The sequence below is a fragment of the Heterodontus francisci genome, chromosome 19 (genome assembly GCF_036365525.1).
Source record: "Heterodontus francisci isolate sHetFra1 chromosome 19, sHetFra1.hap1, whole genome shotgun sequence".
Lineage (NCBI taxonomy): Eukaryota > Metazoa > Chordata > Chondrichthyes > Heterodontiformes > Heterodontidae > Heterodontus > Heterodontus francisci.
In genome coordinates, this window is record NC_090389.1 from 88,250,949 (window position 1) to 88,274,614 (window position 23,666).

The window sequence follows — 23,666 nt, forward strand, 5'->3', positions numbered from 1 at the left end:
TAACTGTGTTCAGTTCTGGTCAGACTCCATCGGGAGTAACTGTGTTCAGTTCTGGTCAGACTCCATCGGGAGTAACTGTGTTCAGTTCCGGTCAGACCCCATCGGTGGTAACTGTGTTCAGTTCTGGTCAGATCCCATCGGGAGTAACTGTGTTCAGTTCTGGTCAGACTCCATCGGGAGTAACTGTGTTCAGTTCTGGTCAGACCCCATCGGGAGTAACTGTGTTCAGTTCTGGTCAGACTCCATCGGGAGTAACTGTGTTCAGTTCTGGTCAGACTCCATCGGGAGTAACTGTGTTCAGTTCTGGTCAGACCCCATCGGTGGTAACTGTGTTCAGTTCTGGTCAGATCCCATCGGGAGTAACTGTGTTCAGTTCTGGTCAGACTCCATCGGGAGTAACTGTGTTCAGTTCTGGTCAGACCCCATCGGTGGTAACTGTGTTCAGTTCTGGTCAGACTCCATCGGGAGTAACTGTGTTCAGTTCTGGTCAGACCCCATCGGGAGTAACTGTGTTCAGTTCTGGTCAGACTCCATCGGGAGTAACTGTGTTCAGTTCTGGTCAGACTCCATCGGGAGTAACTGTGTTCAGTTCTGGTCAGACCCCATCGGGAGTAACTGTGTTCAGTTCCGGTCAGACCCCATCGGGAGTAACTGTGTTCAGTTCTGGTCAGACTCCATCGGGAGTAACTGTGTTCAGTTCTGGTCAGACTCCATCGGGAGTAACTGTGTTCAGTTCCGGTCAGACCCCATCGGGAGTAACTGTGTTCAGTTCCGGTCAGACCCCATCGGGAGTAACTGTGTTCAGTTCCGGTCAGACCCCATCGGGAGTAACTGTGTTCAGTTCCGGTCAGACCCCATCGGGAGTAACTGTGTTCAGTTCCGGTCAGACTCCATCGGGAGTAACTGTGTTCAGTTCCGGTCAGACCCCATCGGTGGTAACTGTGTTCAGTTCTGGTCAGACTCCATCGGGAGTAACTGTGTTCAGTTCCGGTCAGACTCCATCGGGAGTAACTGTGTTCAGTTCCGGTCAGACCCCATCGGGAGTAACTGTGTTCAGTTCTGGTCAGACCCCATCGGGAGTAACTGTGTTCAGTTCTGGTCAGACCCCATCGGGAGTAACTGTGTTCAGTTCTGGTCAAACTCCATCGGGAGTAACTGTGTTCAGTTCCGGTCAGACCCCATCGGGAGTAACTGCGTTCAGTTCCGGTCAGACCCCATCGGGAGTAACTGTGTTCAGTTCCGGTCAGACTCCATCGGGAGTAACTGTGTTCAGTTCTGGTCTGACTCCATCGGGAGTAACTGTGTTCAGTTCCGGTCAGACTCCATCGGGAGTAACTGTGTTCAGTTCCGGTCAGACCCCATCGGGAGTAACTGTGTTCAGTTCCGGTCAGACTCCATCGGGAGTAACTGTGTTCAGTTCTGGTCAGACCCCATCGGGAGTAACTGTGTTCAGTTCTGGTCAGACTCCATCGGGAGTAACTGTGTTCAGTTCTGGTCAGACTCCATCGGGAGTAACTGTGTTCAGTTCTGGTCAGACCCCATCGGGAGTAACTGTGTTCAGTTCCGGTCAGACCCCATCGGGAGTAACTGTGTTCAGTTCTGGTCAGACTCCATCGGGAGTAACTGTGTTCAGTTCTGGTCAGACTCCATCGGGAGTAACTGTGTTCAGTTCCGGTCAGACCCCATCGGGAGTAACTGTGTTCAGTTCCGGTCAGACCCCATCGGGAGTAACTGTGTTCAGTTCCGGTCAGACCCCATCGGGAGTAACTGTGTTCAGTTCCGGTCAGACCCCATCGGGAGTAACTGTGTTCAGTTCCGGTCAGACTCCATCGGGAGTAACTGTGTTCAGTTCCGGTCAGACCCCATCGGTGGTAACTGTGTTCAGTTCTGGTCAGACTCCATCGGGAGTAACTGTGTTCAGTTCCGGTCAGACTCCATCGGGAGTAACTGTGTTCAGTTCCGGTCAGACCCCATCGGGAGTAACTGTGTTCAGTTCTGGTCAGACCCCATCGGGAGTAACTGTGTTCAGTTCTGGTCAGACCCCATCGGGAGTAACTGTGTTCAGTTCTGGTCAAACTCCATCGGGAGTAACTGTGTTCAGTTCCGGTCAGACCCCATCGGGAGTAACTGCGTTCAGTTCCGGTCAGACCCCATCGGGAGTAACTGTGTTCAGTTCCGGTCAGACTCCATCGGGAGTAACTGTGTTCAGTTCTGGTCTGACTCCATCGGGAGTAACTGTGTTCAGTTCCGGTCAGACTCCATCGGGAGTAACTGTGTTCAGTTCCGGTCAGACCCCATCGGGAGTAACTGTGTTCAGTTCCGGTCAGACTCCATCGGGAGTAACTGTGTTCAGTTCTGGTCAGACTCCATCGGGAGTAACTGTGTTCAGTTCCGGTCAGACCCCATCGGGAGTAACTGCGTTCAGTTCCGGTCAGACCCCATCGGGAGTAACTGTGTTCAGTTCCGGTCAGACTCCATCGGGAGTAACTGTGTTCAGTTCTGGTCTGACTCCATCGGGAGTAACTGTGTTCAGTTCCGGTCAGACTCCATCGGGAGTAACTGTGTTCAGTTCCGGTCAGACCCCATCGGGAGTAACTGTGTTCAGTTCCGGTCAGACTCCATCGGGAGTAACTGTGTTCAGTTCTGGTCTGACTCCATCGGGAGGAACTGTGTTCAGTTCTGGCCTGACCCCATCGGGATTAACTGTGTTCAGTTTTGGGCCCCGCACCTCAGTAAGGAGGGGGAACAGCACAGATTCACCAGAATGATTCTGGGGTTAAAAGGGTTTAAATTATGAGGACTGGTTGCTTGGATTAGGCTTGCATTCCCTTGGGTAAAGAAGATTGTGGGGTGATTTAATTGAAGCGTTTAAAATGATGAATAGGGTCGATAGAGAGAAACGATTTCCTCTGGTGGGGGGAGTCCAGAACACGGGGGAATAATCTTAATATTAGAGCCAGGCCGTTCAGGGGTGATGTCAGGAAGCACTTCTTCACACAAAGGGAGTGGAAATCTGGAACTCTCTCCCCCAAAAAGCTGTAGATGCTGGGGATCACTTGGAGCTTTCATGACTGCGGGTTTTGTTGGGTCAGAGTATCGAGGGATATGGAGCAGAGTTGGATAAATAGAATTGAGATACAGATCAGTCATGATCTGATTGAATGGTGGAACAGGCTGGAGGGGCTGAATGGCCTCCTCCTGTTTTTCTGTCAAGGGAACACTTATCATCTCAACCTCCATCGATTCTCCTCCTCTAGACCTAGTAACACAAGGCAACGATGACAACCTGAATTTATATAGCACCTTTAACCTCGTGAAACATCGCAAGACAGTTCACAGGAGCATAATCAGACAAAATTTTCACCCAGCCAAAGAAGGAGACATTCGGACAGGTGACCAAAAGCTTGAGAGAGCGAGAGGCGGAGAGGTTTAGGGAGGGAATTCCAGAGCTTAGGGCCCAGGCAGCTGAAGGCACTGCCACCAATAGCGGAGGAACGAAGTGACATCTCTGAGGGTTGTGAGGCTGGAGGAGATTACAGAGATAGGGAGGGGTAGGGGTGCAAGGCTGTGGAGAGATTTGACAACGAGGATATGAAGTTGAAATTTGAGCCAGTGTAGGTCAGTGGCCACATGGGTGAGGAAACTAAAGTATTGCTCACCACCCAACTGAGCTTAAATGAGAGGGAGAAAGGTACCTTTTTAAAAAGTAAAGTAAGCTTATCCAATTTAGTTTCCAAATTTTTGAAAATGGAGGAGGTTCATCTCCATACATTAGTTGTAACATTGATTACTGTTGGCACAGACTCTCGACGTGGGCTCTATCTCCTCTGTCAATATGGCAGGTATGAACACTTTGTGTTTGCCCCTTTGGGCCTTTGTAGCCCAGCTGTTGCCTGACAGGGAATTGAGACCTAGGGGAATAGTAGAGTAAATTAAGAGATGTGGGGATAGTAGGAGGAAGGTGGATTTGAGGTAGATCAGTCATGATCTTATTGAATAGCAGAGCAGGCTTGACGGGCCGAATGGCCTCCGGCTGCTCCTTTTTCATGTTCTGATGAAGAACAGGTGCAACACAGCCCAATTCCCAGGTGGTAAATTCTCCCTCAACACCAGCTTTTTTATTTTCTTTCTCTCTCTCTCTCCCTCTCTGCTGCAGCTCAGAGGAACACCGTTCCCTTGGTAACCCTCAGCTGGAAGGTGCTAGGGACTATCGCTGCGTGACTGCCACTCGCCCCGCCTCAGGTTCACCTCTTCCCTCTCCGCCCCAGCCCCAGCCCCAGCCCCGTGCGAGCTGGCATAGTCTCTGGGGTCCCCAACAGTGTAGGGTGGTGGGGGAGGCGAAGGTCTCAAATTCATGCAGATCCCCCACTGCACGCTGAAATGTCACCTGTGTAACTAGTTGGAAGCAGCCGTACACCATCACCCCCTCCCCCACCTACTCCTTCACCTCCCTCCCCCACCCACCCCCTTCACCCTCCCCACTCCTTCACCTCCCTCCCCCACCCACCCCCTTCACCCTCCCCACTCCTTCACCTCCCTCCCCCACCCACCCCCTTCACCCTCCCCACTCCTTCACCTCCCTCCCCCACCCACCCCCTTCACCCTCCCCACTCCTTCACCTCCCTCCCCCACCCACCCCCTTCACCTCCCTCCCACCCCATTCAGCCTTGCTCCCCGAACCCCTTACTTCCTGAATTGGAGCCATCTGATGGGGAGGTGGGGAAAAAATGACCAGGGTTGGGCAGGTGGTGGGAGAGAAGTGTAATTTCTACAATATCGAATGAAAGTTCAGACTTTTTTATTATTGCACCTTGTTTAGCGCGAAATAGTCAAGCAACCCATCTTCCTGGATATTTACGAGAACAAGGAAGCTCTGCACAGAAGGCGCAGAAGGAAGCAGAGAAGAGACTCAAAAGGAAACCTAAAATTCCCCTCATTCATTCAGGTAAGACCAGAGCATTGGGCAGGTCAAAGACCCAATGTGGGAACCATGGCTCCAATGTAAATGCCTCTCCCATAGTGTCAGTCGGGGGTCACTGGGCCATAGCACAGCACGATATTGAATTCATTCGTTGCCCCCTATTCTTGCTGACCTACTCTGGCTCCTGATTAAACCTTGACCTTCTCATCTCATGCGACCTTGCCAATCCCATTGTGTCAATCACAGATAAGGCCGTCTCCTTGTATTGCTCTCCACCCACATCCCCATACCCTACCTGATTCTATATCCGCCCTGATTCAATTACAATGGCACTTTCAAATCCCAACTGTCTAGCCATTGGCACTCCTTTCAGCAGCACATTTCTGCTGCTACTGATCTGCTCAACCACACCCTCGACTCCACCTGCGATGCCCTCATCCCCATTGGAACCATTACTGCCTCTCGTGTGGCCGTCACCCCCGGTACAGCCCTCATCTCCCCTCCCTTAAGTCAAGGGATGCAGACTTTAAAGGATATGGTGGACGACTGGTTTAGCCATCCACTGTTGGATCTGGTTAGACCACATAAAACACTATTGGGTCCTGCTCTCATCTACTAAAACTGTTCACTATTCTAGGGTCATCCTGGAATGTAAAGATAACCCCGGCGTTTTTTCTCTACTGCATCTTAAACCCCCTGTCCCCTCCACCTTCACCTCCAACAATAAGTGCGAGGAGCTCATGAACTTGTTTGTCACAAGAATGAGACTATCCAATCAGCTAACTCTGCCGTGTCCCTCCCTTCCCGTAACCCACCAGGAGAAATTTCCTCTAAAGTTTCACCCCTGCCCTAGCCCCAAACCTGTTACTTCGTTTTATCTCCTATCTCCCCTCAACCCCTCCATGAGATCCACCTCCTGCTCCATCAACTGTATTCCCCCTAAATTACTGACCACCCTTCCTAGCTACCACACTGACTGATATTGTTGGTGGTTCTCCCTCCTCAGGTACTGTTCCCCCCACTTTCAAATCTGCCGTCATCATTGCTCTCCGAAAAAAAAAACCCTTGATCCCTCTGTCCTTACAAACAACTGCCCCATCTCAAACCTCCCCTTCCTCTCCAAAGTCCTTGAAAATATTAATACCTCCCAAATCTATGCCCATCTTTCCTGGAACTCCTTGTTGGAATCTCTCCAATCAGGTTTTTGCCAAAGTACGATAATGGCTTTTCTCAAAGTCACAAATGACATCCTGTATGACTGACAAAGGTAAACCTTCCCTCCTGTCTGCAGCCTTTGACATCATTCACCACACCATCCTCGTCCAACACCTCTCCGCTGTGTTACAACCAAGGTGGGAGGAATACACTCTTTCTCTATGGGTCACAACACATATTTAAATGTTTTACCCAGTTACCAATATGACCAATTATAGACTCTATTTTTATTTCAGAATAAAACTCACCAACCAGGTTTCTTTAATAAACATCAAAATTATCAATTTATTATAAAACAAGAATTATTCAGTAAAGATGCAAAGCATTAACACACAGATTGAAATATGAAAGTTCCCTTTTAAATTAACCCAACACACACATACACTTACACACAAACCGGTTAAAGAAAAAGTAAACAAGTTTTCTCTGCAGAGATCTCTTTACCAAAAAAAGACAAAAAAATACTTTGGCCAAATACTTGTTAATTCTCAAAGGAAAGGGATAAGATATGGAATGATATCAGCAGTCCCATTTCTGGTGTCCCAAATACATGGCTGTCACTGGAATCTTTTTGGAGCAGTTCTCTTCAGGCGATGTCGAGGATTAGTCCGGCAAGCTTTCCAGGAGAAACGTGGCATCAGGAGTTTCAGCTATCACACACTGATTCTCAAGGTTTCACAGAGAGTTGGAGAAAGGCTGAACTGGTGTCTTCTCTCTTAGCAGGTTGACCCCGAACTGACTCAAAACAATATCCAAAATGAAACCAACTCTTGACCACCATAAATCTTGACATGTCACTTCTCTGTAAACAACTCCGCTAGTCACCAAGGCTATAGCTGTTTATTTAGCTTAAGGTATGTGATATCCAGTAAGAGTTTGTTTTTAAACAAAGTTCCCCAAATCCTTCCAGTGACCATCTACACAACCTTCCAACATGAATCCGCAAAAAAAATATTTAAAAATGGAAGCACTTTCATAACAACTGTGGTCCAGCTGGGTGGGACTACTCTTACCCGGTTCCATTCTTATCTATCTAATCGTAGCCAGAGAATCACTTGCAATGGCTTCTCTTCCTGCTCCTGCATTGTTACCTCTGGTGTCCCTCAAGGATCTATCCTCGCCTCCCCTCCTTTTTTCTCATCTACATGTTGCCCCTTGGCAACATCATCCAAAAGCACACCAGTTTCCACATGTACGCTGACAGCACCCAGCTCTACCTCACCACCACCTCTCTCGACTCCTCCACTGTTGCTAAATTATTAGACAGTTTATCCCACATCCAGATGAGCAGAAATTCCCTCGAATTTAAATATTGGGAAGACCAAAGCCGCTGTCCCTGCCACAAACTCTGTTCCCCAGCCACCAACTCCATCCCTCTCCCTGGCAACTTTATTTTTTTAAATTTAGAGATACAGCACTGAAACAGGCCCTTCGGCCCACTGAGTCTGTGCCAACCATCAACCACCCATTTATACTAATCCTACATTAATCCCATATTCCTACCACATCCCCTCAATTCCCCTACCACCTACCTACACTAGGAGCAATTTACAATGGCCAATTTACCGATCAACCTGCAAGTCTTTGGCTGTGGGAGGAAACCGGAGCACCTGGCGAAAACCCACGCAGACACAGGGAGAACTTGCAAACTCCGCACAGGCAGTACCCAGAATCGAACCCAGGTCGCTGGAGCTGTGAGGCTGCGGTGCTAACCACTGCGCCACTGTGCCGCCCACTGCATAACATCATCCAACTCTGCTCCTGTGTGAGCTCATCTGCTGCTGAAACGCCCTTGTTATCTCCAGACTCAACTATTCCAGCACACTCCTACCCGGCTTTCCATCTTCCACCCTCTATAAATTTGAGCTCATCCAAAACTCTACTACCCGTGTCCTAACTCGCACCAAATCCCATTCACTCATCACCCCTGTACTCGCGAACCTACATTGGCTCCTGGTCTGGCAACACCTCGATTTTTAAAGTTCTCATCCTTGTTTTCAAATCTCTCCATAGACTCGCCCCTCCCTATTTCTGAAACCTCCTTCAGCCCGAAAACCTTCTGAGATCTCTGCGCTCCTCTAATTCCGGCCTCTTGCGCATCCCCAATTTTGATCGCTCCACCATTGGCGGCCGTGCCTTCGGCTGCCTGGGCCCCAAGCTCTGGAATTCTCTCCATTAATCACCCCTATTTTTAAAGCACACCTTTAAACCTTTCAGCAAGCTTTTGATCACCTGCCCTAATATCTCTTTACGTGGCTCAGTGTCAAATCTTCTTTGAAGATGTTCCTCTGAAGTGTCACTGGACATTTTCTCAACGTGAAAGGTGCTATACAAAGGCAACGTGTAGGTAGTGGTGTTCTCTTCAGTGCAGTACACTGACTGAATGTACTTCCTTCACTCTGCAGAAAGCCAGGAAACCATCGACAGACTCAGGTGAGCACAGCATTTAGTAACACCGCCATCATCCAGTTAGACACGGGAAACAGGGTGGAGCAGTGGGCTTTCATCCTGGGGGTCACAGGTACATGTCCAGGTCGGGTGAAGGGGTGAAGGTCGAGGTGAAGTGTCAGGCAACATGCGGACTCAGCTCAAAACAGTTTTCATTTCAGCGCAATGTTGGCAGATTTCATTCAAGGAGACCATGTAAAATAGCAAACAGAATATATCACAAAGCGTACAATTGTGCATTGGGCTCAGACCTGTTGATAGGACAGTGTAGAGGGAGCTTTACTCTGTATCTAACCCCCGTGCTGTACCTGTCCTGGGAGTGTTTGATGGGGACAGTGTAGAGGGAGCTTTACTCTGTATCTAACCCCGTACTGTACCTGTCCTGGGAGTGTTTGATGGGAACAGTGTAGAGGGAGCTTTACTCTGTATCTAACCCCATTTTTTTTTTATCTAACCCCCGTTTATTTTTCTTTTTCTTTTTATAAGGTGCCTTTATACCCCAGGCCCCTTTTATATATTTTATGTCGAGGGGGCCTTTATTCCTCAGGCCCCCTTTATAAACATACTTATATTTTTAAAAATAACTTTATTAAAAACAGAAATAAACAAAACTCAAATTAAAATGCCATTCTCGGCGTCGACAATGCACTCCAGTCCCTGCGGTGCCCACTGGTCACGGAAGGCCTCAAGCGTACCAGTGGACACCGCATGTTCCTTCTCCAGGGACACCCGGGCGCGAATGTAACCGCGGAAGAGGGGCAGGCAATCGGGGAGGACAGACCCCTGACGGCCCGCAGCCTGGACCTGTGAATTGCCACCTTGGCCAGGCCCATGAGCAGACCGACGAGGAGATCCTCCTCCCGGCCCAAGTCCTTCCGCACCGGGTGCCCAAAGATCAGGAGCGTGGGACTGAAGTGCAGCCAGAAATTGAGGAGCAGCCCCTTCAGATACTCAAAGAGGGGCTGCAACCTCGCACACTCCATATATACATGGAACACAGACTCGTCCAGGCCGCAGAAAGTATCGGCGGCCTGGGAGTCTGTGAACCTACTTAAAGGTCTATTGCACGGGACTGCCCTGGACAACACCCTCCACCCCAGGTCCCCGATCTAATCCCGTGCTGTACCTGTCCTGGGAGTGTTTGATGGGACAGTGTAGAGGGAGCTTTACTCTGCATCTAACCCCGTTTTTTGTTTTTTGCTTTACTCAGTATCTAACCCCGTTTTATTTTTTTTTTGGTTTACTCTGTATATAATCCTGTTTTTTTTTTGCTTTACTCTGTATCTAACCCCGTTTTTTTTTTTTGCTTTTTTCTGCATCTAACCCGTTTTTTTTTTTGCTTTACTCTGTATCTAACCCCGTTTTTTGTTTTTTGCTTTACTCTGTATCTAACCCGTTTTTTTTTTTTGCTTTACTCTGTATCTAACCCGTTTTATTTTTTTTTTGGTTTACTCTGTATATAATCCTGTTTTTTTTTTGCTTTACTGTGTATCTAACCCCGTTTTTTTTTTTGCTTTACTCTGCATCTAACCCCGTTTTTTGTTTTTTGCTTTACTCTGTGTCTAACCCCGTTTTATGTCTTTTTTGCTTTACTCTGTATCTAACCCCGTTTTTTTTTTTTGCTTTTTTCTGCATCTAACCCGTTTTTTTTTTTGCTTTACTCTGTATCTAACCCCGTTTTTTTTGCTTTACTCTGTATCTAACCCCGTTTTTTGTTTTTTGCTTTACTCTGTATCTAACCCCGTTTTTTGTTTTTTGCTTTCCTCTGTATCTAACCCCTTTTTTTTTTGCTTTACTCTATATCGAACCCCTTTTTTTTTTTGCTTTACTCTGTATCTAACCCCTTTTTTTTGCTTTACTCTGTATCTAACCCCGTTTTATTTTTTTTTTGCTTTACTCTGTATCTAATCCTGTTTTTTTTGCTTTACTCTGTATCTAACCCCGTTTTTTTTTGCTTTACTCTGTATCTAACCCATTTTATTTATTTTTTGCTTTACTCTGTATCTAACCCCGTTTTTTTTTTTGCTTTACTCTGTATCTAACCCCGTTTTATTTTGCTTTACTCTGTATCTAACCCCGTTTTATTTTTTTTTTGCTTTACTCTGTATCTAACCCCGTTTTATTTTTATTTTGCTTTACTCTGTATCTAACCCCGTTTTATTTTTTTTTGCTTTACTCTGTATCTAATCCTGTTTTTTTTTGCTTCACTCTGTATCTAACCCCATTTTTCTTTGCTTTACTCTGTATCTAACCCCGTTTTTTTTGCTTTACTCTGTATCTAACCCCGTTTTTTTTTGCTTTACTCTGTATCTAACCCCGTTTTATTTTTTTTTTGCTTTACTCTGTATCTAATCCTGTTTTTTTTTGCTTTACTCTGTATCTAACCCCGTTTTTTTTTGCTTTACTCTGTATCTAACCCCGTTTTATTTTTTTTTTGCTTTACTCTGTATCTAATCCTGTTTTTTTTTTGCTTTACTCTGTATCTAACCCCGTTTTTCTTTGCTTTACTCTGTATCTAACCCCGTTTTTTTTTGCTTTACTCTGTATCTAACCCCGTTTTTTTTTGCTTTACTCTGTATCTAACCCCGTTTTTTTTTGCTTTCCTCTGTATCTAACCCCGTTTTATTTTTTTTTGCTTTACTCTGTATCTAATCCTGTTTTTTTTGCTTTACTCTGTATCTAACCCCATTTTTTTTTGCTTTACTCTGTATCTAACCCATTTTATTTTTTTTTTGCTTTACTCTGTATCTAACCCCATTTTTTTTTTGCTTAACTCTGTATCTAACCCCGTTTTATTTTGCTTTACTCTGTATCTCACCCCGTTTTATTTTTTTTTGCTTTACTCTGTATCGAACCCCGTTTTTTTTTTTGCTTTACTCTGTATCCAACCCCTTTTTTTTTTGCTTTACTCTGTATCTAACCCCGTTTTTTTTTTTTTGCTTTACTCTGTATCTAATCCTGTTTTTTATTTGCTTTACTCTGTATCTAACCCCGTTTTATTTTGCTTTACTTTGTATCTAACCCCGTTTTATTTTTTTTTTTGCTTTACTCTGTATCTAACCCCGTTTTATTTTTTTTTTGCTTTACTCTGTATTTAATCCTGTTTTTTTTTGCTTTACTCTGTATCTAACCCCGTTTTATTTATTTTTTGCTTTACTCTGTATCTAACCCCGTTTTATTTTTTTTTGCTTTACTCTGTATCTAACCCCGTTTTATTTTGCTTTACTCGGTATCTAACCCCGTTTTATTTTTTTTTGCTTTACTCTGTATCTAATCCTGGTTTTTTTTGCTTTACTCTGTATCTAACCCCATTTTTCTTTGCTTAACTCTGTATCTAACCCCGTTTTTTTTGCTTTACTCTGGATCTAACCCCGTTTTTTTTGCTTTACTCTGTATCTAACCCCGTTTTTTTTTGCTTTACTCTGTATCTAACCCCGTTTTTTTTTGCTTTACTCTGTATCTAACCCCTTTTTTTTTGCTTTACTCTGTATCTAATCCTGTTTTTTTTTGCTTTACTCTGTATCTAACCCCGTTTTTTTTTGCTTTACTCTGTATCTAACCCCGTTTTATTTTTTTTTTGCTTTACTCTGTATCTAACCCGTTTTTTTTTGTTTTACTCTGTATCTAACCCGTTTTATTTTTTTTGTTGCTTTGCTTGTATCTAACCCCGTTTTTTTTTGCAGTACTCTGTATCTAACCCGTTTTATTTTTTTTTTGCTTTGCTTGTATCTAACCCCGTTTTATTTTTTTTTTGCTTTTCTCTGTATCTAACCCTGTTTTATTTTTTTTTTGCTTTTCTCTGTATCTAACCCCGTTTTTTTTGCTTTACTCTGTATCTAACCCCGTTTTATTTTTTTTTTGCTTTTCTCTGTATCTAACCCCGTTTTTTTTGCTTTACTCTGTATCTAAGCCCGTTTTTTGTTTTTTGCTTTACTCTGTATCTAACCCCGTTTTTTTTTTACTTTACTCTGTATCTAACCCCGTTTTTTTTTTTTGCTTTACTCTGTATCTAACCCCGTTTTTTGTTTTTTGCTTTACTCTGTATCTAACCCCTTTTTTTTGCTTTACTCTGTATCTAACCCCGTTTTTTGTTTTTATCTTTACTCTGTATCTAACCCCGTTTTTTTTTTTGCTTTACTCTGTATCTAACCCCTTTTTTTTTTGCTTTACTCTGTATCTAACCCGTTTTTTTTTTTGCTTTACTCTGTATCCAACCCCTTTTTTTTTGCTTTACTCTGTATCTAACCCCGTTTTTTTTTTTGCTTTACTCTGTATCTAATCCTGTTTTTTATTTGCTTTACTCTGTATCTAACCCCGTTTTTTTTTGTTTTACTCTGTATCTAACCCGTTTTATTTTTTTTGTTGCTTTGCTTGTATCTAACCCCGTTTTTTTTTTTGCAGTACTCTGTATCTAACCCGTTTTATTTTTTTTTTGCTTTGTTTGTATCTAACCCCGTTTTATTTTTTTTTTGCTTTTCTCTGTATCTAACCCCGTTTTATTTTTTTTTTCTTTTCTCTGTATCTAACCCCGTTTTTTTTGCTTTACTCTGTATCTAACCCCGTTTTATTTTTTTTTTGCTTTTCTCTGTATCTAACCCCGTTTTTTTTGCTTTACTCTGTATCTAACCCCGTTTTTTGTTTTTTGCTTTACTCTGTATCTAACCCCGTTTTTTTTTTTTACTTTACTCTGTATCTAACCCCGTTTTTTTTGCTTTACTCTGTATCTAACCCCGTTTTATTTTTTTTTTGCTTTTCTCTGTATCTAACCCCGTTTTTTTTGCTTTACTCTGTATCTAACCCCGTTTTTTGTTTTTTGCTTTACTCTGTATCTAACCCCGTTTTTTTTTTGCTTTACTCTGTATCTAACCCCGTTTTTTGTTTTTTGCTTTACTCTGTATCTAACCCCTTTTTTTTTACTTTACTCTGTATCTAACCCTGTTTTTTGTTTTTATCTTTACTCTGTATCTAATCCTGTTTTTTTTTTTGCTTTACTCTGTATCTAACCCCTTTTTTTTTTGCTTTACTCTGTATCTAACCCGTTTTTTTTTTTGTTTTACTCTGTATCCAACCCCTTTTTTTTTGCTTTACTCTGTATCTAACCCCTTTTTTTTTTGCTTTACTCTGTATCTAACCCGTTTTTTTTTTGCTTTACTCTGTATCCAACCCCTTTTTTTTTGCTTTACTCTGTATCTAACCCCGTTTTTTTTTTTTGCTTTACTCTGTATCTAATCCTGTTTTTTATTTGCTTTACTCTGTATCTAACCCCGTTTTATTTTGCTTTACTTTGTATCTAACCCCGTTTTATTTATTTTTTTTGCTTTACTCTGTATCTAACCCCGTTTTATTTTTTTTTTGCTTTACTCTGTATCTAACCCCGTTTTATTTTTTTTTGCTTTACTCTGTATCTAATCCTGTTTTTTTTTGCTTCACTCTGTATCTAACCCCATTTTTCTTTGATTTACTCTGTATCTAACCCCGTTTTTTTTTGCTTTACTCTGTATCTAACCCCGTTTTTTTTGCTTTACTCTATATCTAACCCCTTTTTTTTTTGCTTTACTCTGTATCTAACCCCGTTTTATTTTTTTTTTGCTTTACTCTGTATCTAATCCTGGTTTTTTTTGCTTTACTCTGTATCTAACCCCGTTTTTTTTTGCTTTACTCTGTATCTAACCCCGTTTTATTTTTTTTTTGCTTTACTCTGTATCTAATCCTGTTTTTTTTTTGCTTTACTCTGTATCTAACCCCGTTTTTCTTTGCTTTACTCTGTATCTAACCCCGTTTTTTTTTTTGGTTTCCTCTGTATCTAACCCTGTTTTATTTTTTTTTTGCTTAACTCTGTATCTAATCCTGTTTTTTTTGCTTTACTCTGTATCTAACCCCGTTTTTTTTGCTTTACTCTGTATCTAACCCATTTTTTTTTTTTTTTGCTTTACTCTGTATCTAACCCCGTTTTTTTTTTTGCTTTACTCTGTGTCTAACCCCGTTTTATTTTGCTTTACTCTGTATCTAACCCCGTTTTATTTTTTTTGTTGCTTTGCTTCTATCTAACCCCGTTTTTTTTTTTGCTTTACTCTGTATCTAACCCGTTTTATTTTTTTTTTGCTTTGCTTGTATCTAACCCCTTTTTTTTTGCTTTACTCTGTATCTAACACAGTTTTATTTTTTTTTTGCTTTACTCTGTATCTAATCCTGTTTTTTTTTTGCTTTACTCTGTATCTAACCTCGTCTTATTTTTTTTTTGCTTTACTCAGTATCTAACCCCGTTTTATTTTTTTTTTGGTTTACTCTGTATATAATCCTGTTTTTTTTTTGCTTTACTCTGTATCTAACCCCGTTTTTTTTTGCTTTACTCTGTATCTAACCCCGTTTTATTTTTTTTTGCTTTACTCTGTATCTAACCTGTTTTATTTTTTTTGTTGCTTTGCTTGCATCTAACCCCGTTTTTTTTTTGCTTTACTCTGTATCTAACCCGTTTTATTTTTTTTTTGCTTTGCTTGTATCTAACCCCGTTTTTTTTTTGCTTTACTCTGTATCTAACCCCGTTTTAATTTATTTTTGCTTTACTCGGTATCTAACCCCGTTTTTTTTTGCTTTACTCTGTATCTAACCCGTTTTATTTTTTTTTTGGTTTACTCTGTATATAATCCTGTTTTTTTTTTGCTTTACTCTGTATCTAACCCCGTTTTTTTTTTTTGCTTTTTTCTGCATCTAACCCGTTTTTTTTTTTGCTTTACTCTGTATCTAACCCCGTTTTTTGTTTTTTGCTTTACTCTGTATCTAACCCGTTTTTTTTTTTGCTTTACTCTGTATCTAACCCGTTTTATTTTTTTTTTGGTTTACTCTGTATATAATCCTGTTTTTTTTTTGCTTTACTGTGTATCTAACCCCGTTTTTTTTTTTGCTTTACTCTGCATCTAACCCCGTTTTTTGTTTTTTGCTTTACTCTGTGTCTAACCCCGTTTTATGTCTTTTTTGCTTTTTTCTTTTGGGCCTCCTTATCTCGAGAGACAATGGATACGCGCCTGGAGGTGGTCAGTGGTTTGTGAAGCAGCGCCTGGAGTGGCTATAAAGGCCAATTCTGGAGTGACAGGCTCTTCCACAGGTGCTGCAGAGAAATTTGTTTGTTGGGGCTGTTGCACAGTTGGCTCTCCCCTTGCGCCTCTGTCTTTTTTCCTGCCAACTACTAAGTCTCTTCGACTCGCCACAATTTAGCCCTGTCTTTATGGCTGCCCGCCAGCTCTGGCGAATGCTGGCAACTGACTCCCACGACTTGTGATCAATGTCACACGATTGCATGTCGCGTTTGCAGACGTCTTTATAACGGAGACATGGACGGCCGGTGGGTCTGATACCAGTGGCGAGCTCGCTGTACAATGTGTCTTTGGGGATCCTGCCATCTTCCATGCGGCTCACATGGCCAAGCCATCTCAAGCGCCGCTGACTCAGTAGTGTGTATAAGCTGGGGGTGTTGGCCGCTTCAAGGACTTCTGTGTTGGAGATATAGTCCTGCCACCTGATGCCAAGTATTCTCCGAAGGCAGCGAAGATGGAATGAATTGAGACGTCGCTCTTGGCTGGCATACGTTGTCCAGGCCTCGCTGCCATAGAGCAAGGTACTGAGGACACAGGCCTGATACACTCGGACTTTTGTGTTCCGTGTCAGTGCGCCATTTTCCCACACTCTCTTGGCCAGTCTGGACATAGCAGTGGAAGCCTTACCCATGCGCTTGTTGATTTCTGCATCTAGAGACAGGTTACTGGTGATAGTTGAGCCTAGGTAGGTGAACTCTTGAACCACTTCCAGAGCGTGGTCGCCAATATTGATGGATGGAGCATTTCTGACATCCTGCCCCATGATGTTCGTTTTCTTGAGGCTGATGGTTAGGCCAAATTCATTTTTTGCTTTACTCTGTATCTAACCCCGTTTTTTTTTTTTGCTTTTTTCTGCATCTAACCCGTTTTTTTTTTTGCTTTACTCTGTATCTAACCCCGTTTTTTTTGCTTTACTCTGTATCTAACCCCGTTTTTTGTTTTTTGCTTTACTCTGTATCTAACCCCGTTTTTTGTTTTTTGCTTTCCTCTGTATCTAACCCCTTTTTTTTTTGCTTTACTCTGTATCTAACCCCGTTTTTTTTGATTTACTCTGTATCTCACCCCTTTTTTTTTGGCTTTACTCTGTATCTAACCAGTTTTTTTTTTGCTTTACTCTATATCGAACCCCGTTTTTTTTTTTGCTTTACTCTGTATCTAACCCCTTTTTTTTGCTTTACTCTGTATCTAACCCCGTTTTATTTTTTTTTTGCTTTACTCTGTATCTAATCCTGTTTTTTTTGCTTTACTCTGTATCTAACCCCGTTTTTTTTTGCTTTACTCTGTATCTAACCCATTTTATTTATTTTTTGCTTTACTCTGTATCTAACCCCGTTTTTTTTTTTGCTTTACTCTGTATCTAACCCCTTTTTTTTGCTTTACTCTGTATCTAACCCCGTTTTATTTTTTTTTTGGTTTACTCTGTATATAATCCTGTTTTTTTTTTGCTTTACTCTGTATCTAACCCCGTTTTTTTTTTTTGCTTTTTTCTGCATCTAACCCGTTTTTTTTTTTGCTTTACTCTGTATCTAACCCCGTTTTTTGTTTTTTGCTTTACTCTGTATCTAACCCGTTTTTTTTTTTTTGCTTTACTCTGTATCTAACCCGTTTTATTTTTTTTTTGGTTTACTCTGTATATAATCCTGTTTTTTTTTTGCTTTACTGTGTATCTAACCCCGTTTTTTTTTTTGCTTTACTCTGCATCTAACCCCGTTTTTTGTTTTTTGCTTTACTCTGTGTCTAACCCCGTTTTATGTCTTTTTTGCTTTACTCTGTATCTAACCCCGTTTTTTTTTTTTGCTTTTTTCTGCATCTAACCCGTTTTTTTTTTTGCTTTACTCTGTATCTAACCCCGTTTTTTTTTGTTTTACTCTGTATCTAACCCCGTTTTTTTTGCTTTACTCTGTATCTAACCCCGTTTTTTTTTGCTTTACTCTGTATCTAACCCGTTTTATTTTTTTTTTGCTTTGCTTGTATCTAACCCCGTTTTTTTTTTGCTTTACTCTGTATCTAACCCCGTTTTATTTTTTTTTGCTTTACTCTGTATCTAACCCCGTTTTTTGTTTTTTGCTTTACTCTGTATCTAATCCTGTTTTTTATTTGCTTTACTCTGTATCTAACCCCGTTTTTCTTTGCTTTACTCTGTATCTAACCCCGTTTTTTTTGCTTTACTCTGTATCTAACCCCGTTTTTTTTTGCTTTCCTCTGTATCTAACCCCGTTTTTTTTGCTTTACTCTGTATCTAACCCCGTTTTATTTTTTTTTTGCTTTACTCTGTATCTAATCCTGTTTTTTTTTCCTTTGCTCTGTATATAACCCCGTTTTATTTTTTTTTTGCTTTACTCTGTATCTAATCCTGTTTTTTATTTGCTTTACTCTGTATCTAACCCCGTTTTTCTTTGCTTTACTCTGTATCTAACCCCGTTTTTTTTGCTTTACTCTGTATCTAACCCCGTTTTTTTTTGCTTTACTCTGTATCTAACCCCGTTTTTTTTGCTTTACTCTGTATCTAACCCAGTTTTATTTTTTTTTTGCTTTACTCTGTATCTAATCCTGTTTTTTTTTGCTTTACTCTGTATCTAACCCGTTTTATTTATTTTTTGCTTTGCTTGTATCTAACCCCGTTTTTTTTTTTGCTTTACTCTGTATCTAACCCCGTTTTATTTTTTTTTGCTTTACTCTGTATCTAACCCCGTTTTATTTTTTTTTTTGCTTTACTCTGTATCTAACCCTGTTTTCTTTTTCTTTTTGCTTGACTCTGTATCTAATCCTGTTTTATTTTTTTTTTGCTTTACTCTGTATCTAACCCCGTTTTATTTTTTTTTGCTTTACTCTGTATCTAACCCCGTTTTTTTTTGCTTTACTCTGTATCTTACCCCGTTTTATTTTTTTTTGCTTTACTCTGTATCTAACCCCGTTTTATTTTTTTTTGCTTTACTCTGTATCTAACCCCGTTTTATTTTTTTTTTGCTTTACTCTGTATCTAACCCCGTTTTATTTTTTTTTGGCTTTACTCTGTATCTAACCCCGTTTTATTTTTTTTTTGCTTTACTCTTTATCTAACCCCGTTTTTTTTTGCTTTACTCTGTATCTAACCCCGTTTTATTGTTTTTTTGCTTTACTCTGTATCTAACTCCGTTTTTATTTTTTTTGCTTTACTCTGTATCTAACCCCGTTTTTTTTGCTTCACTCTGTATCTAACCCCGTTTTCTTTTTTGCTTTACTCTGTATCTAACCCCGTTTTTTTTTGCTTTACTCTGTATCTAACCCCGATTTATTTTGCTTTACTCTGTATCTAACCCGTTTTTTTTTGCTTTACTCTGTATCTAACCCCGTTTTATTTTTTTTTTGCTTTACTCTGTATCTAATCCTGTTTTTTTTTTGCTTTACTCTGTTATCTAACCTCAGCTTATTTTTTTTTTGCTTTACTCTGTATCTAACCCCGTTTTTTGTTTTTTGCTTTACTCTGTGTCAAACCCCGTTTTATGTCTTTTTTGCTTTACTCTGTATCTAACCCCGATTTATTTTTTTTTGCTTTACTCTGTATCTAACCCCGTTTTTTTTTTGCTTTACTCTGTATCTAACCCTGTTTTTTTTTGCTTTACTCTGTATCTAACCCCGTTTTCTTTTTTGCTTTACTCTGTATCTAACCCCGTTTTATTTTTTTTTGCTTTACTCTGTATCTAACCCCGTTTTATTTATTTTTTGCTTTACTCTGTATCTAATCCCGTTTTATTGTTTTTTTGCTTTACTCTGTATCTCACTCCGTTTTTATTTTTTTTGCTTTACTCTGTATCGAACCCCGTTTTTTTTGCTTCACTCTGTATCTAATCCTGTTTTTTTTGCTTTACTCTGTATCTGACCCCGTTTTTTTTGCTTTACTCTGTATCTAACCCCGTTTTATTTTTTTTTTGCTTTACTCTGCATCTAATCCTGTTTTTTTTTGCTTTACTCTGTATCTAACCCGTTTTATTTTTTTTTTGCTTTGCTTGTATCTAACCCCGTTTTTTTTTTGCTTTACTCTGTATCTAACCCCGTTTTATTTTTTTTTGCTTTACTCTGTATCTAACCCCGTTTTATTTTTTTTTTTGCTTTACTCTGTATCTAACCCCGTTTTTTTTTGCTTTACTCTGTATCTAACCCCGTTTTTTTTGCTTTACTCTGTATCTAACCCCGTTTTATTTTTTTTTGCTTTACTCTGTATCTAATCCTGTTTTTTTTTGCTTTACTCTGTATCTAACCCCGTTTTTGTTTTGCTTTACTCTGTATCTAACCCCGTTTTTTTTTTTTTGCTTTACTCTGTATCTAACCCTGTTTTTTTTTGCTTTACTCTGTATCTAACCCCGTTTTCTTTTTTGCTTTACTCTGTATCTAACCCCGTTTTTGCTTTACTCTGTATCTAACCCTGTTTTTTTTCCTTTACTCTGCATCTAACCCCGTTTTTTGTTTTTTTCTTTACTCTGTATCTAACCCCGTTTTTTTTTTGCTTTACTCTGTATCTAACCCCTTTTTTTTTTTGCTTTACTCTGTATCTAACCCGTTTTTTTTTTGCTTTACTCTGTATCGAACCCCATTTTTTTTTTTGCTTTACTCTGTATCTAACCCCTTTTTTTTGCTTTACTCTGTATCTAACCCCGTTTTGTTTTATTGCTTTACTCTGTATCTAACCCCGTTTTTTTTTTTGCTTTACTCTGTATCTAACCCGTTTTTTTTTGCTTTACTCTGTATATAACCCCGATTTATTTTTTTTTGCTTTACTCTGTATCTAGCCCCGTTTTATTTTTTTTTGCTTTACTCTGTATCTAATCCTGTTTTTTTTTGCTTTACTCTGTATCTAACCCCATTTTTCTTTGCTTTACTCTGTATCTAACCCCGTTTTTTTTTGCTTTACTCTGTATCTAACCCCGTTTTTTTTTGTTTTACTCTGTATCTAACCCCGTTTTTTTTGCTTTACTCTGTATCTAACCCCGTTTTTTTTTGCTTTACTCTGTATCTAACCCGTTTTATTTTTTTTTTGCTTTGCTTGTATCTAACCCCGTTTTTTTTTTGCTTTACTCTGTATCTAACCCCGTTTTATTTTTTTTTGCTTTACTCTGTATCTAACCCCGTTTTTTGTTTTTTGCTTTACTCTGTATCTAATCCTGTTTTTTATTTGCTTTACTCTGTATCTAACCCCGTTTTTCTTTGCTTTACTCTGTATCTAACCCCGTTTTTTTTGCTTTACTCTGTATCTAACCCCGTTTTTTTTTGCTTTCCTCTGTATCTAACCCCGTTTTTTTTGCTTTACTCTGTATCTAACCCCGTTTTATTTTTTTTTTGCTTTACTCTGTATCTAATCCTGTTTTTTTTTGCTTTGCTCTGTATATAACCCCGTTTTATTTTTTTTTTGCTTTACTCTGTATCTAATCCTGTTTTTTATTTGCTTTACTCTGTATCTAACCCCGTTTTTCTTTGCTTTACTCTGTATCTAACCCCGTTTTATTTTTTTTTTGCTTTACTCTGTATCTAATCCTGTTTTTTTTTGCTTTGCTCTGTATATAACCCCGTTTTATTTTTTTTTTGCTTTGCTTGTATCTAATCCTGTTTTTTATTTGCTTTACTCTGTATCTAACCCCGTTTTTCTTTGCTTTACTCTGTATCTAACCCCGTTTTATTTTTTTTTGCTTTACTCTGTATCTAACCCCGTTTTTTGTTTTTTGCTTTACTCTGTATCTAATCCTGTTTTTTATTTGCTTTACTCTGTATCTAACCCCGTTTTTCTTTGCTTTACTCTGTATCTAACCCCGTTTTTTTTGCTTTACTCTGTATCTAACCCCGTTTTTTTTTGCTTTCCTCTGTATCTAACCCCGTTTTTTTTGCTTTACTCTGTATCTAACCCCGTTTTATTTTTTTTTTGCTTTACTCTGTATCTAATCCTGTTTTTTTTTGCTTTGCTCTGTATATAACCCCGTTTTATTTTTTTTTTGCTTTACTCTGTATCTAATCCTGTTTTTTATTTGCTTTACTCTGTATCTAACCCCGTTTTTGTTTGCTTTACTCTGTATCTAACCCCGTTTTTTTTGCTTTACTCTGTATCTAACCCCGTTTTTTTTTGCTTTACTCTGTATCTAACCCCGTTTTTTTTGCTTTACTCTGTATCTAACCCAGTTTTATTTTTTTTTTGCTTTACTCTGTATCTAATCCTGTTTTTTTTTGCTTTACTCTGTATCTAACCCGTTTTATTTATTTTTTGCTTTGCTTGTATCTAACCCCGTTTTTTTTTTGCTTTACTCTGTATCTAACCCCGTTTTATTTTTTTTTGCTTTACTCTGTATCTAACCCCGTTTTATTTTTTTTTTTGCTTTACTCTGTATCTAACCCTGTTTTATTTTTCTTTTTGCTTTACTCTGTATCTAATCCTGTTTTATTTTTTTTTTGCTTTACTCTGTATCTAACCCCGTTTTATTGTTTTTTTGCTTTACTCTGTATCTAACCCCGTTTTTTTTTGCTTTACTCTGTATCTTACCCCGTTTTATTTTTTTTTGCTTTACTCTGTATCTAACCCCGTTTTATTTTTTTTTGCTTTACTCTGTATCTAACCCCGTTTTATTTTTTTTTTGCTTTACTCTGTATCTAACCCCGTTTTATTTTTTTTTGGCTTTACTCTGTATCTAACCCCGTTTTATTTTTTTTTTGCTTTACTCTTTATCTAACCCCGTTTTTTTTTGCTTTACTCTGTATCTAACCCCGTTTTATTGTTTTTTTGCTTTACTCTGTATCTAACCCCGTTTTTTTTGCTTCACTCTGTATCTAACCCCGTTTTTTTTGCTTCACTCTGTATCTAACCCCGTTTTTTTTGCTTTACTCTGTATCTAACCCCGTTTTTTTTGCTTCACTCTGTATCTAACCCCGTTTTCTTTTTTGCTTTACTCTGTATCTAACCCCGTTTTTTTTTGCTTTACTCTGTATCTAACCCCGATTTATTTTGCTTTACTCTGTATCTAACCCGTTTTTTTTTGCTTTACTCTGTATCTAACCCCGTTTTATTTTTTTTTTGCTTTACTCTGTATCTAATCCTGTTTTTTTTTTGCTTTACTCTGTTATCTAACCTCAGCTTATTTTTTTTTTGCTTTACTCTGTATCTAACCCCGTTTTTTGTTTTTTGCTTTACTCTGTGTCAAACCCCGTTTTATGTCTTTTTTGCTTTACTCTGTATCTAATCCTGTTTTTTTTTGCTTTACTCTGTATCTAACCCCGTTTTTTTTTTGCTTTACTCTGTATCTAACCCTGTTTTTTTTTGCTTTACTCTGTATCTAACCCCGTTTTCTTTTTTGCTTTACTCTGTATCTAACCCCGTTTTATTTTTTTTTGCTTTACTCTGTATCTAACCCCGTTTTATTTATTTTTTGCTTTACTCTGTATCTAATCCCGTTTTATTGTTTTTTTGCTTTACTCTGTATCTCACTCCGCTTTTATTTTTTTTGCTTTACTCTGTATCGAACCCCGTTTTTTTTGCTTCACTCTGTATCTAATCCTGTTTTTTTTGCTTTACTCTGTATCTGACCCCGTTTTTTTTGCTTTACTCTGTATCTAACCCCGTTTTATTTTTTTTTTGCTTTACTCTGCATCTAATCCTGTTTTTTTTTGCTTTACTCTGTATCTAACCCGTTTTATTTTTTTTTTGCTTTGCTTGTATCTAACCCCGTTTTTTTTTTGCTTTACTCTGTATCTAACCCCGTTTTATTTTTTTTTGCTTTACTCTGTATCTAACCCCGTTTTATTTTTTTTTTTGCTTTACTCTGTATCTAACCCCGTTTTTTTTTGCTTTACTCTGTATCTAACCCCGTTTTTTTTGCTTTACTCTGTATCTAACCCCGTTTTATTTTTTTTTGCTTTACTCTGTATCTAATCCTGTTTTTTTTTGCTTTACTCTGTATCTAACCCCGTTTTATTGTTTTTTTGCTTTACTCTGTATCTAACCCCGTTTTTTTTTGCTTTACTCTGTATCTTACCCC

The 23,666-nt window shown here is 39.6% G+C and overlaps 1 protein-coding gene across 1 annotated transcript in view; it reads left to right on the forward strand.

The window, feature by feature from the left end:
- Positions 1-23,666, forward strand: part of LOC137380352 (uncharacterized) — a 142,305-nt gene that overhangs the window by 27,802 nt on the left and 90,837 nt on the right. The window contains exons 5-6 of the mRNA XM_068052280.1: positions 4,820-4,945; positions 8,542-8,569. Coding sequence (XP_067908381.1) covers positions 4,820-4,945; positions 8,542-8,569 — 154 coding nt within the window. The remainder of the gene's footprint in view (positions 1-4,819; positions 4,946-8,541; positions 8,570-23,666) is intronic.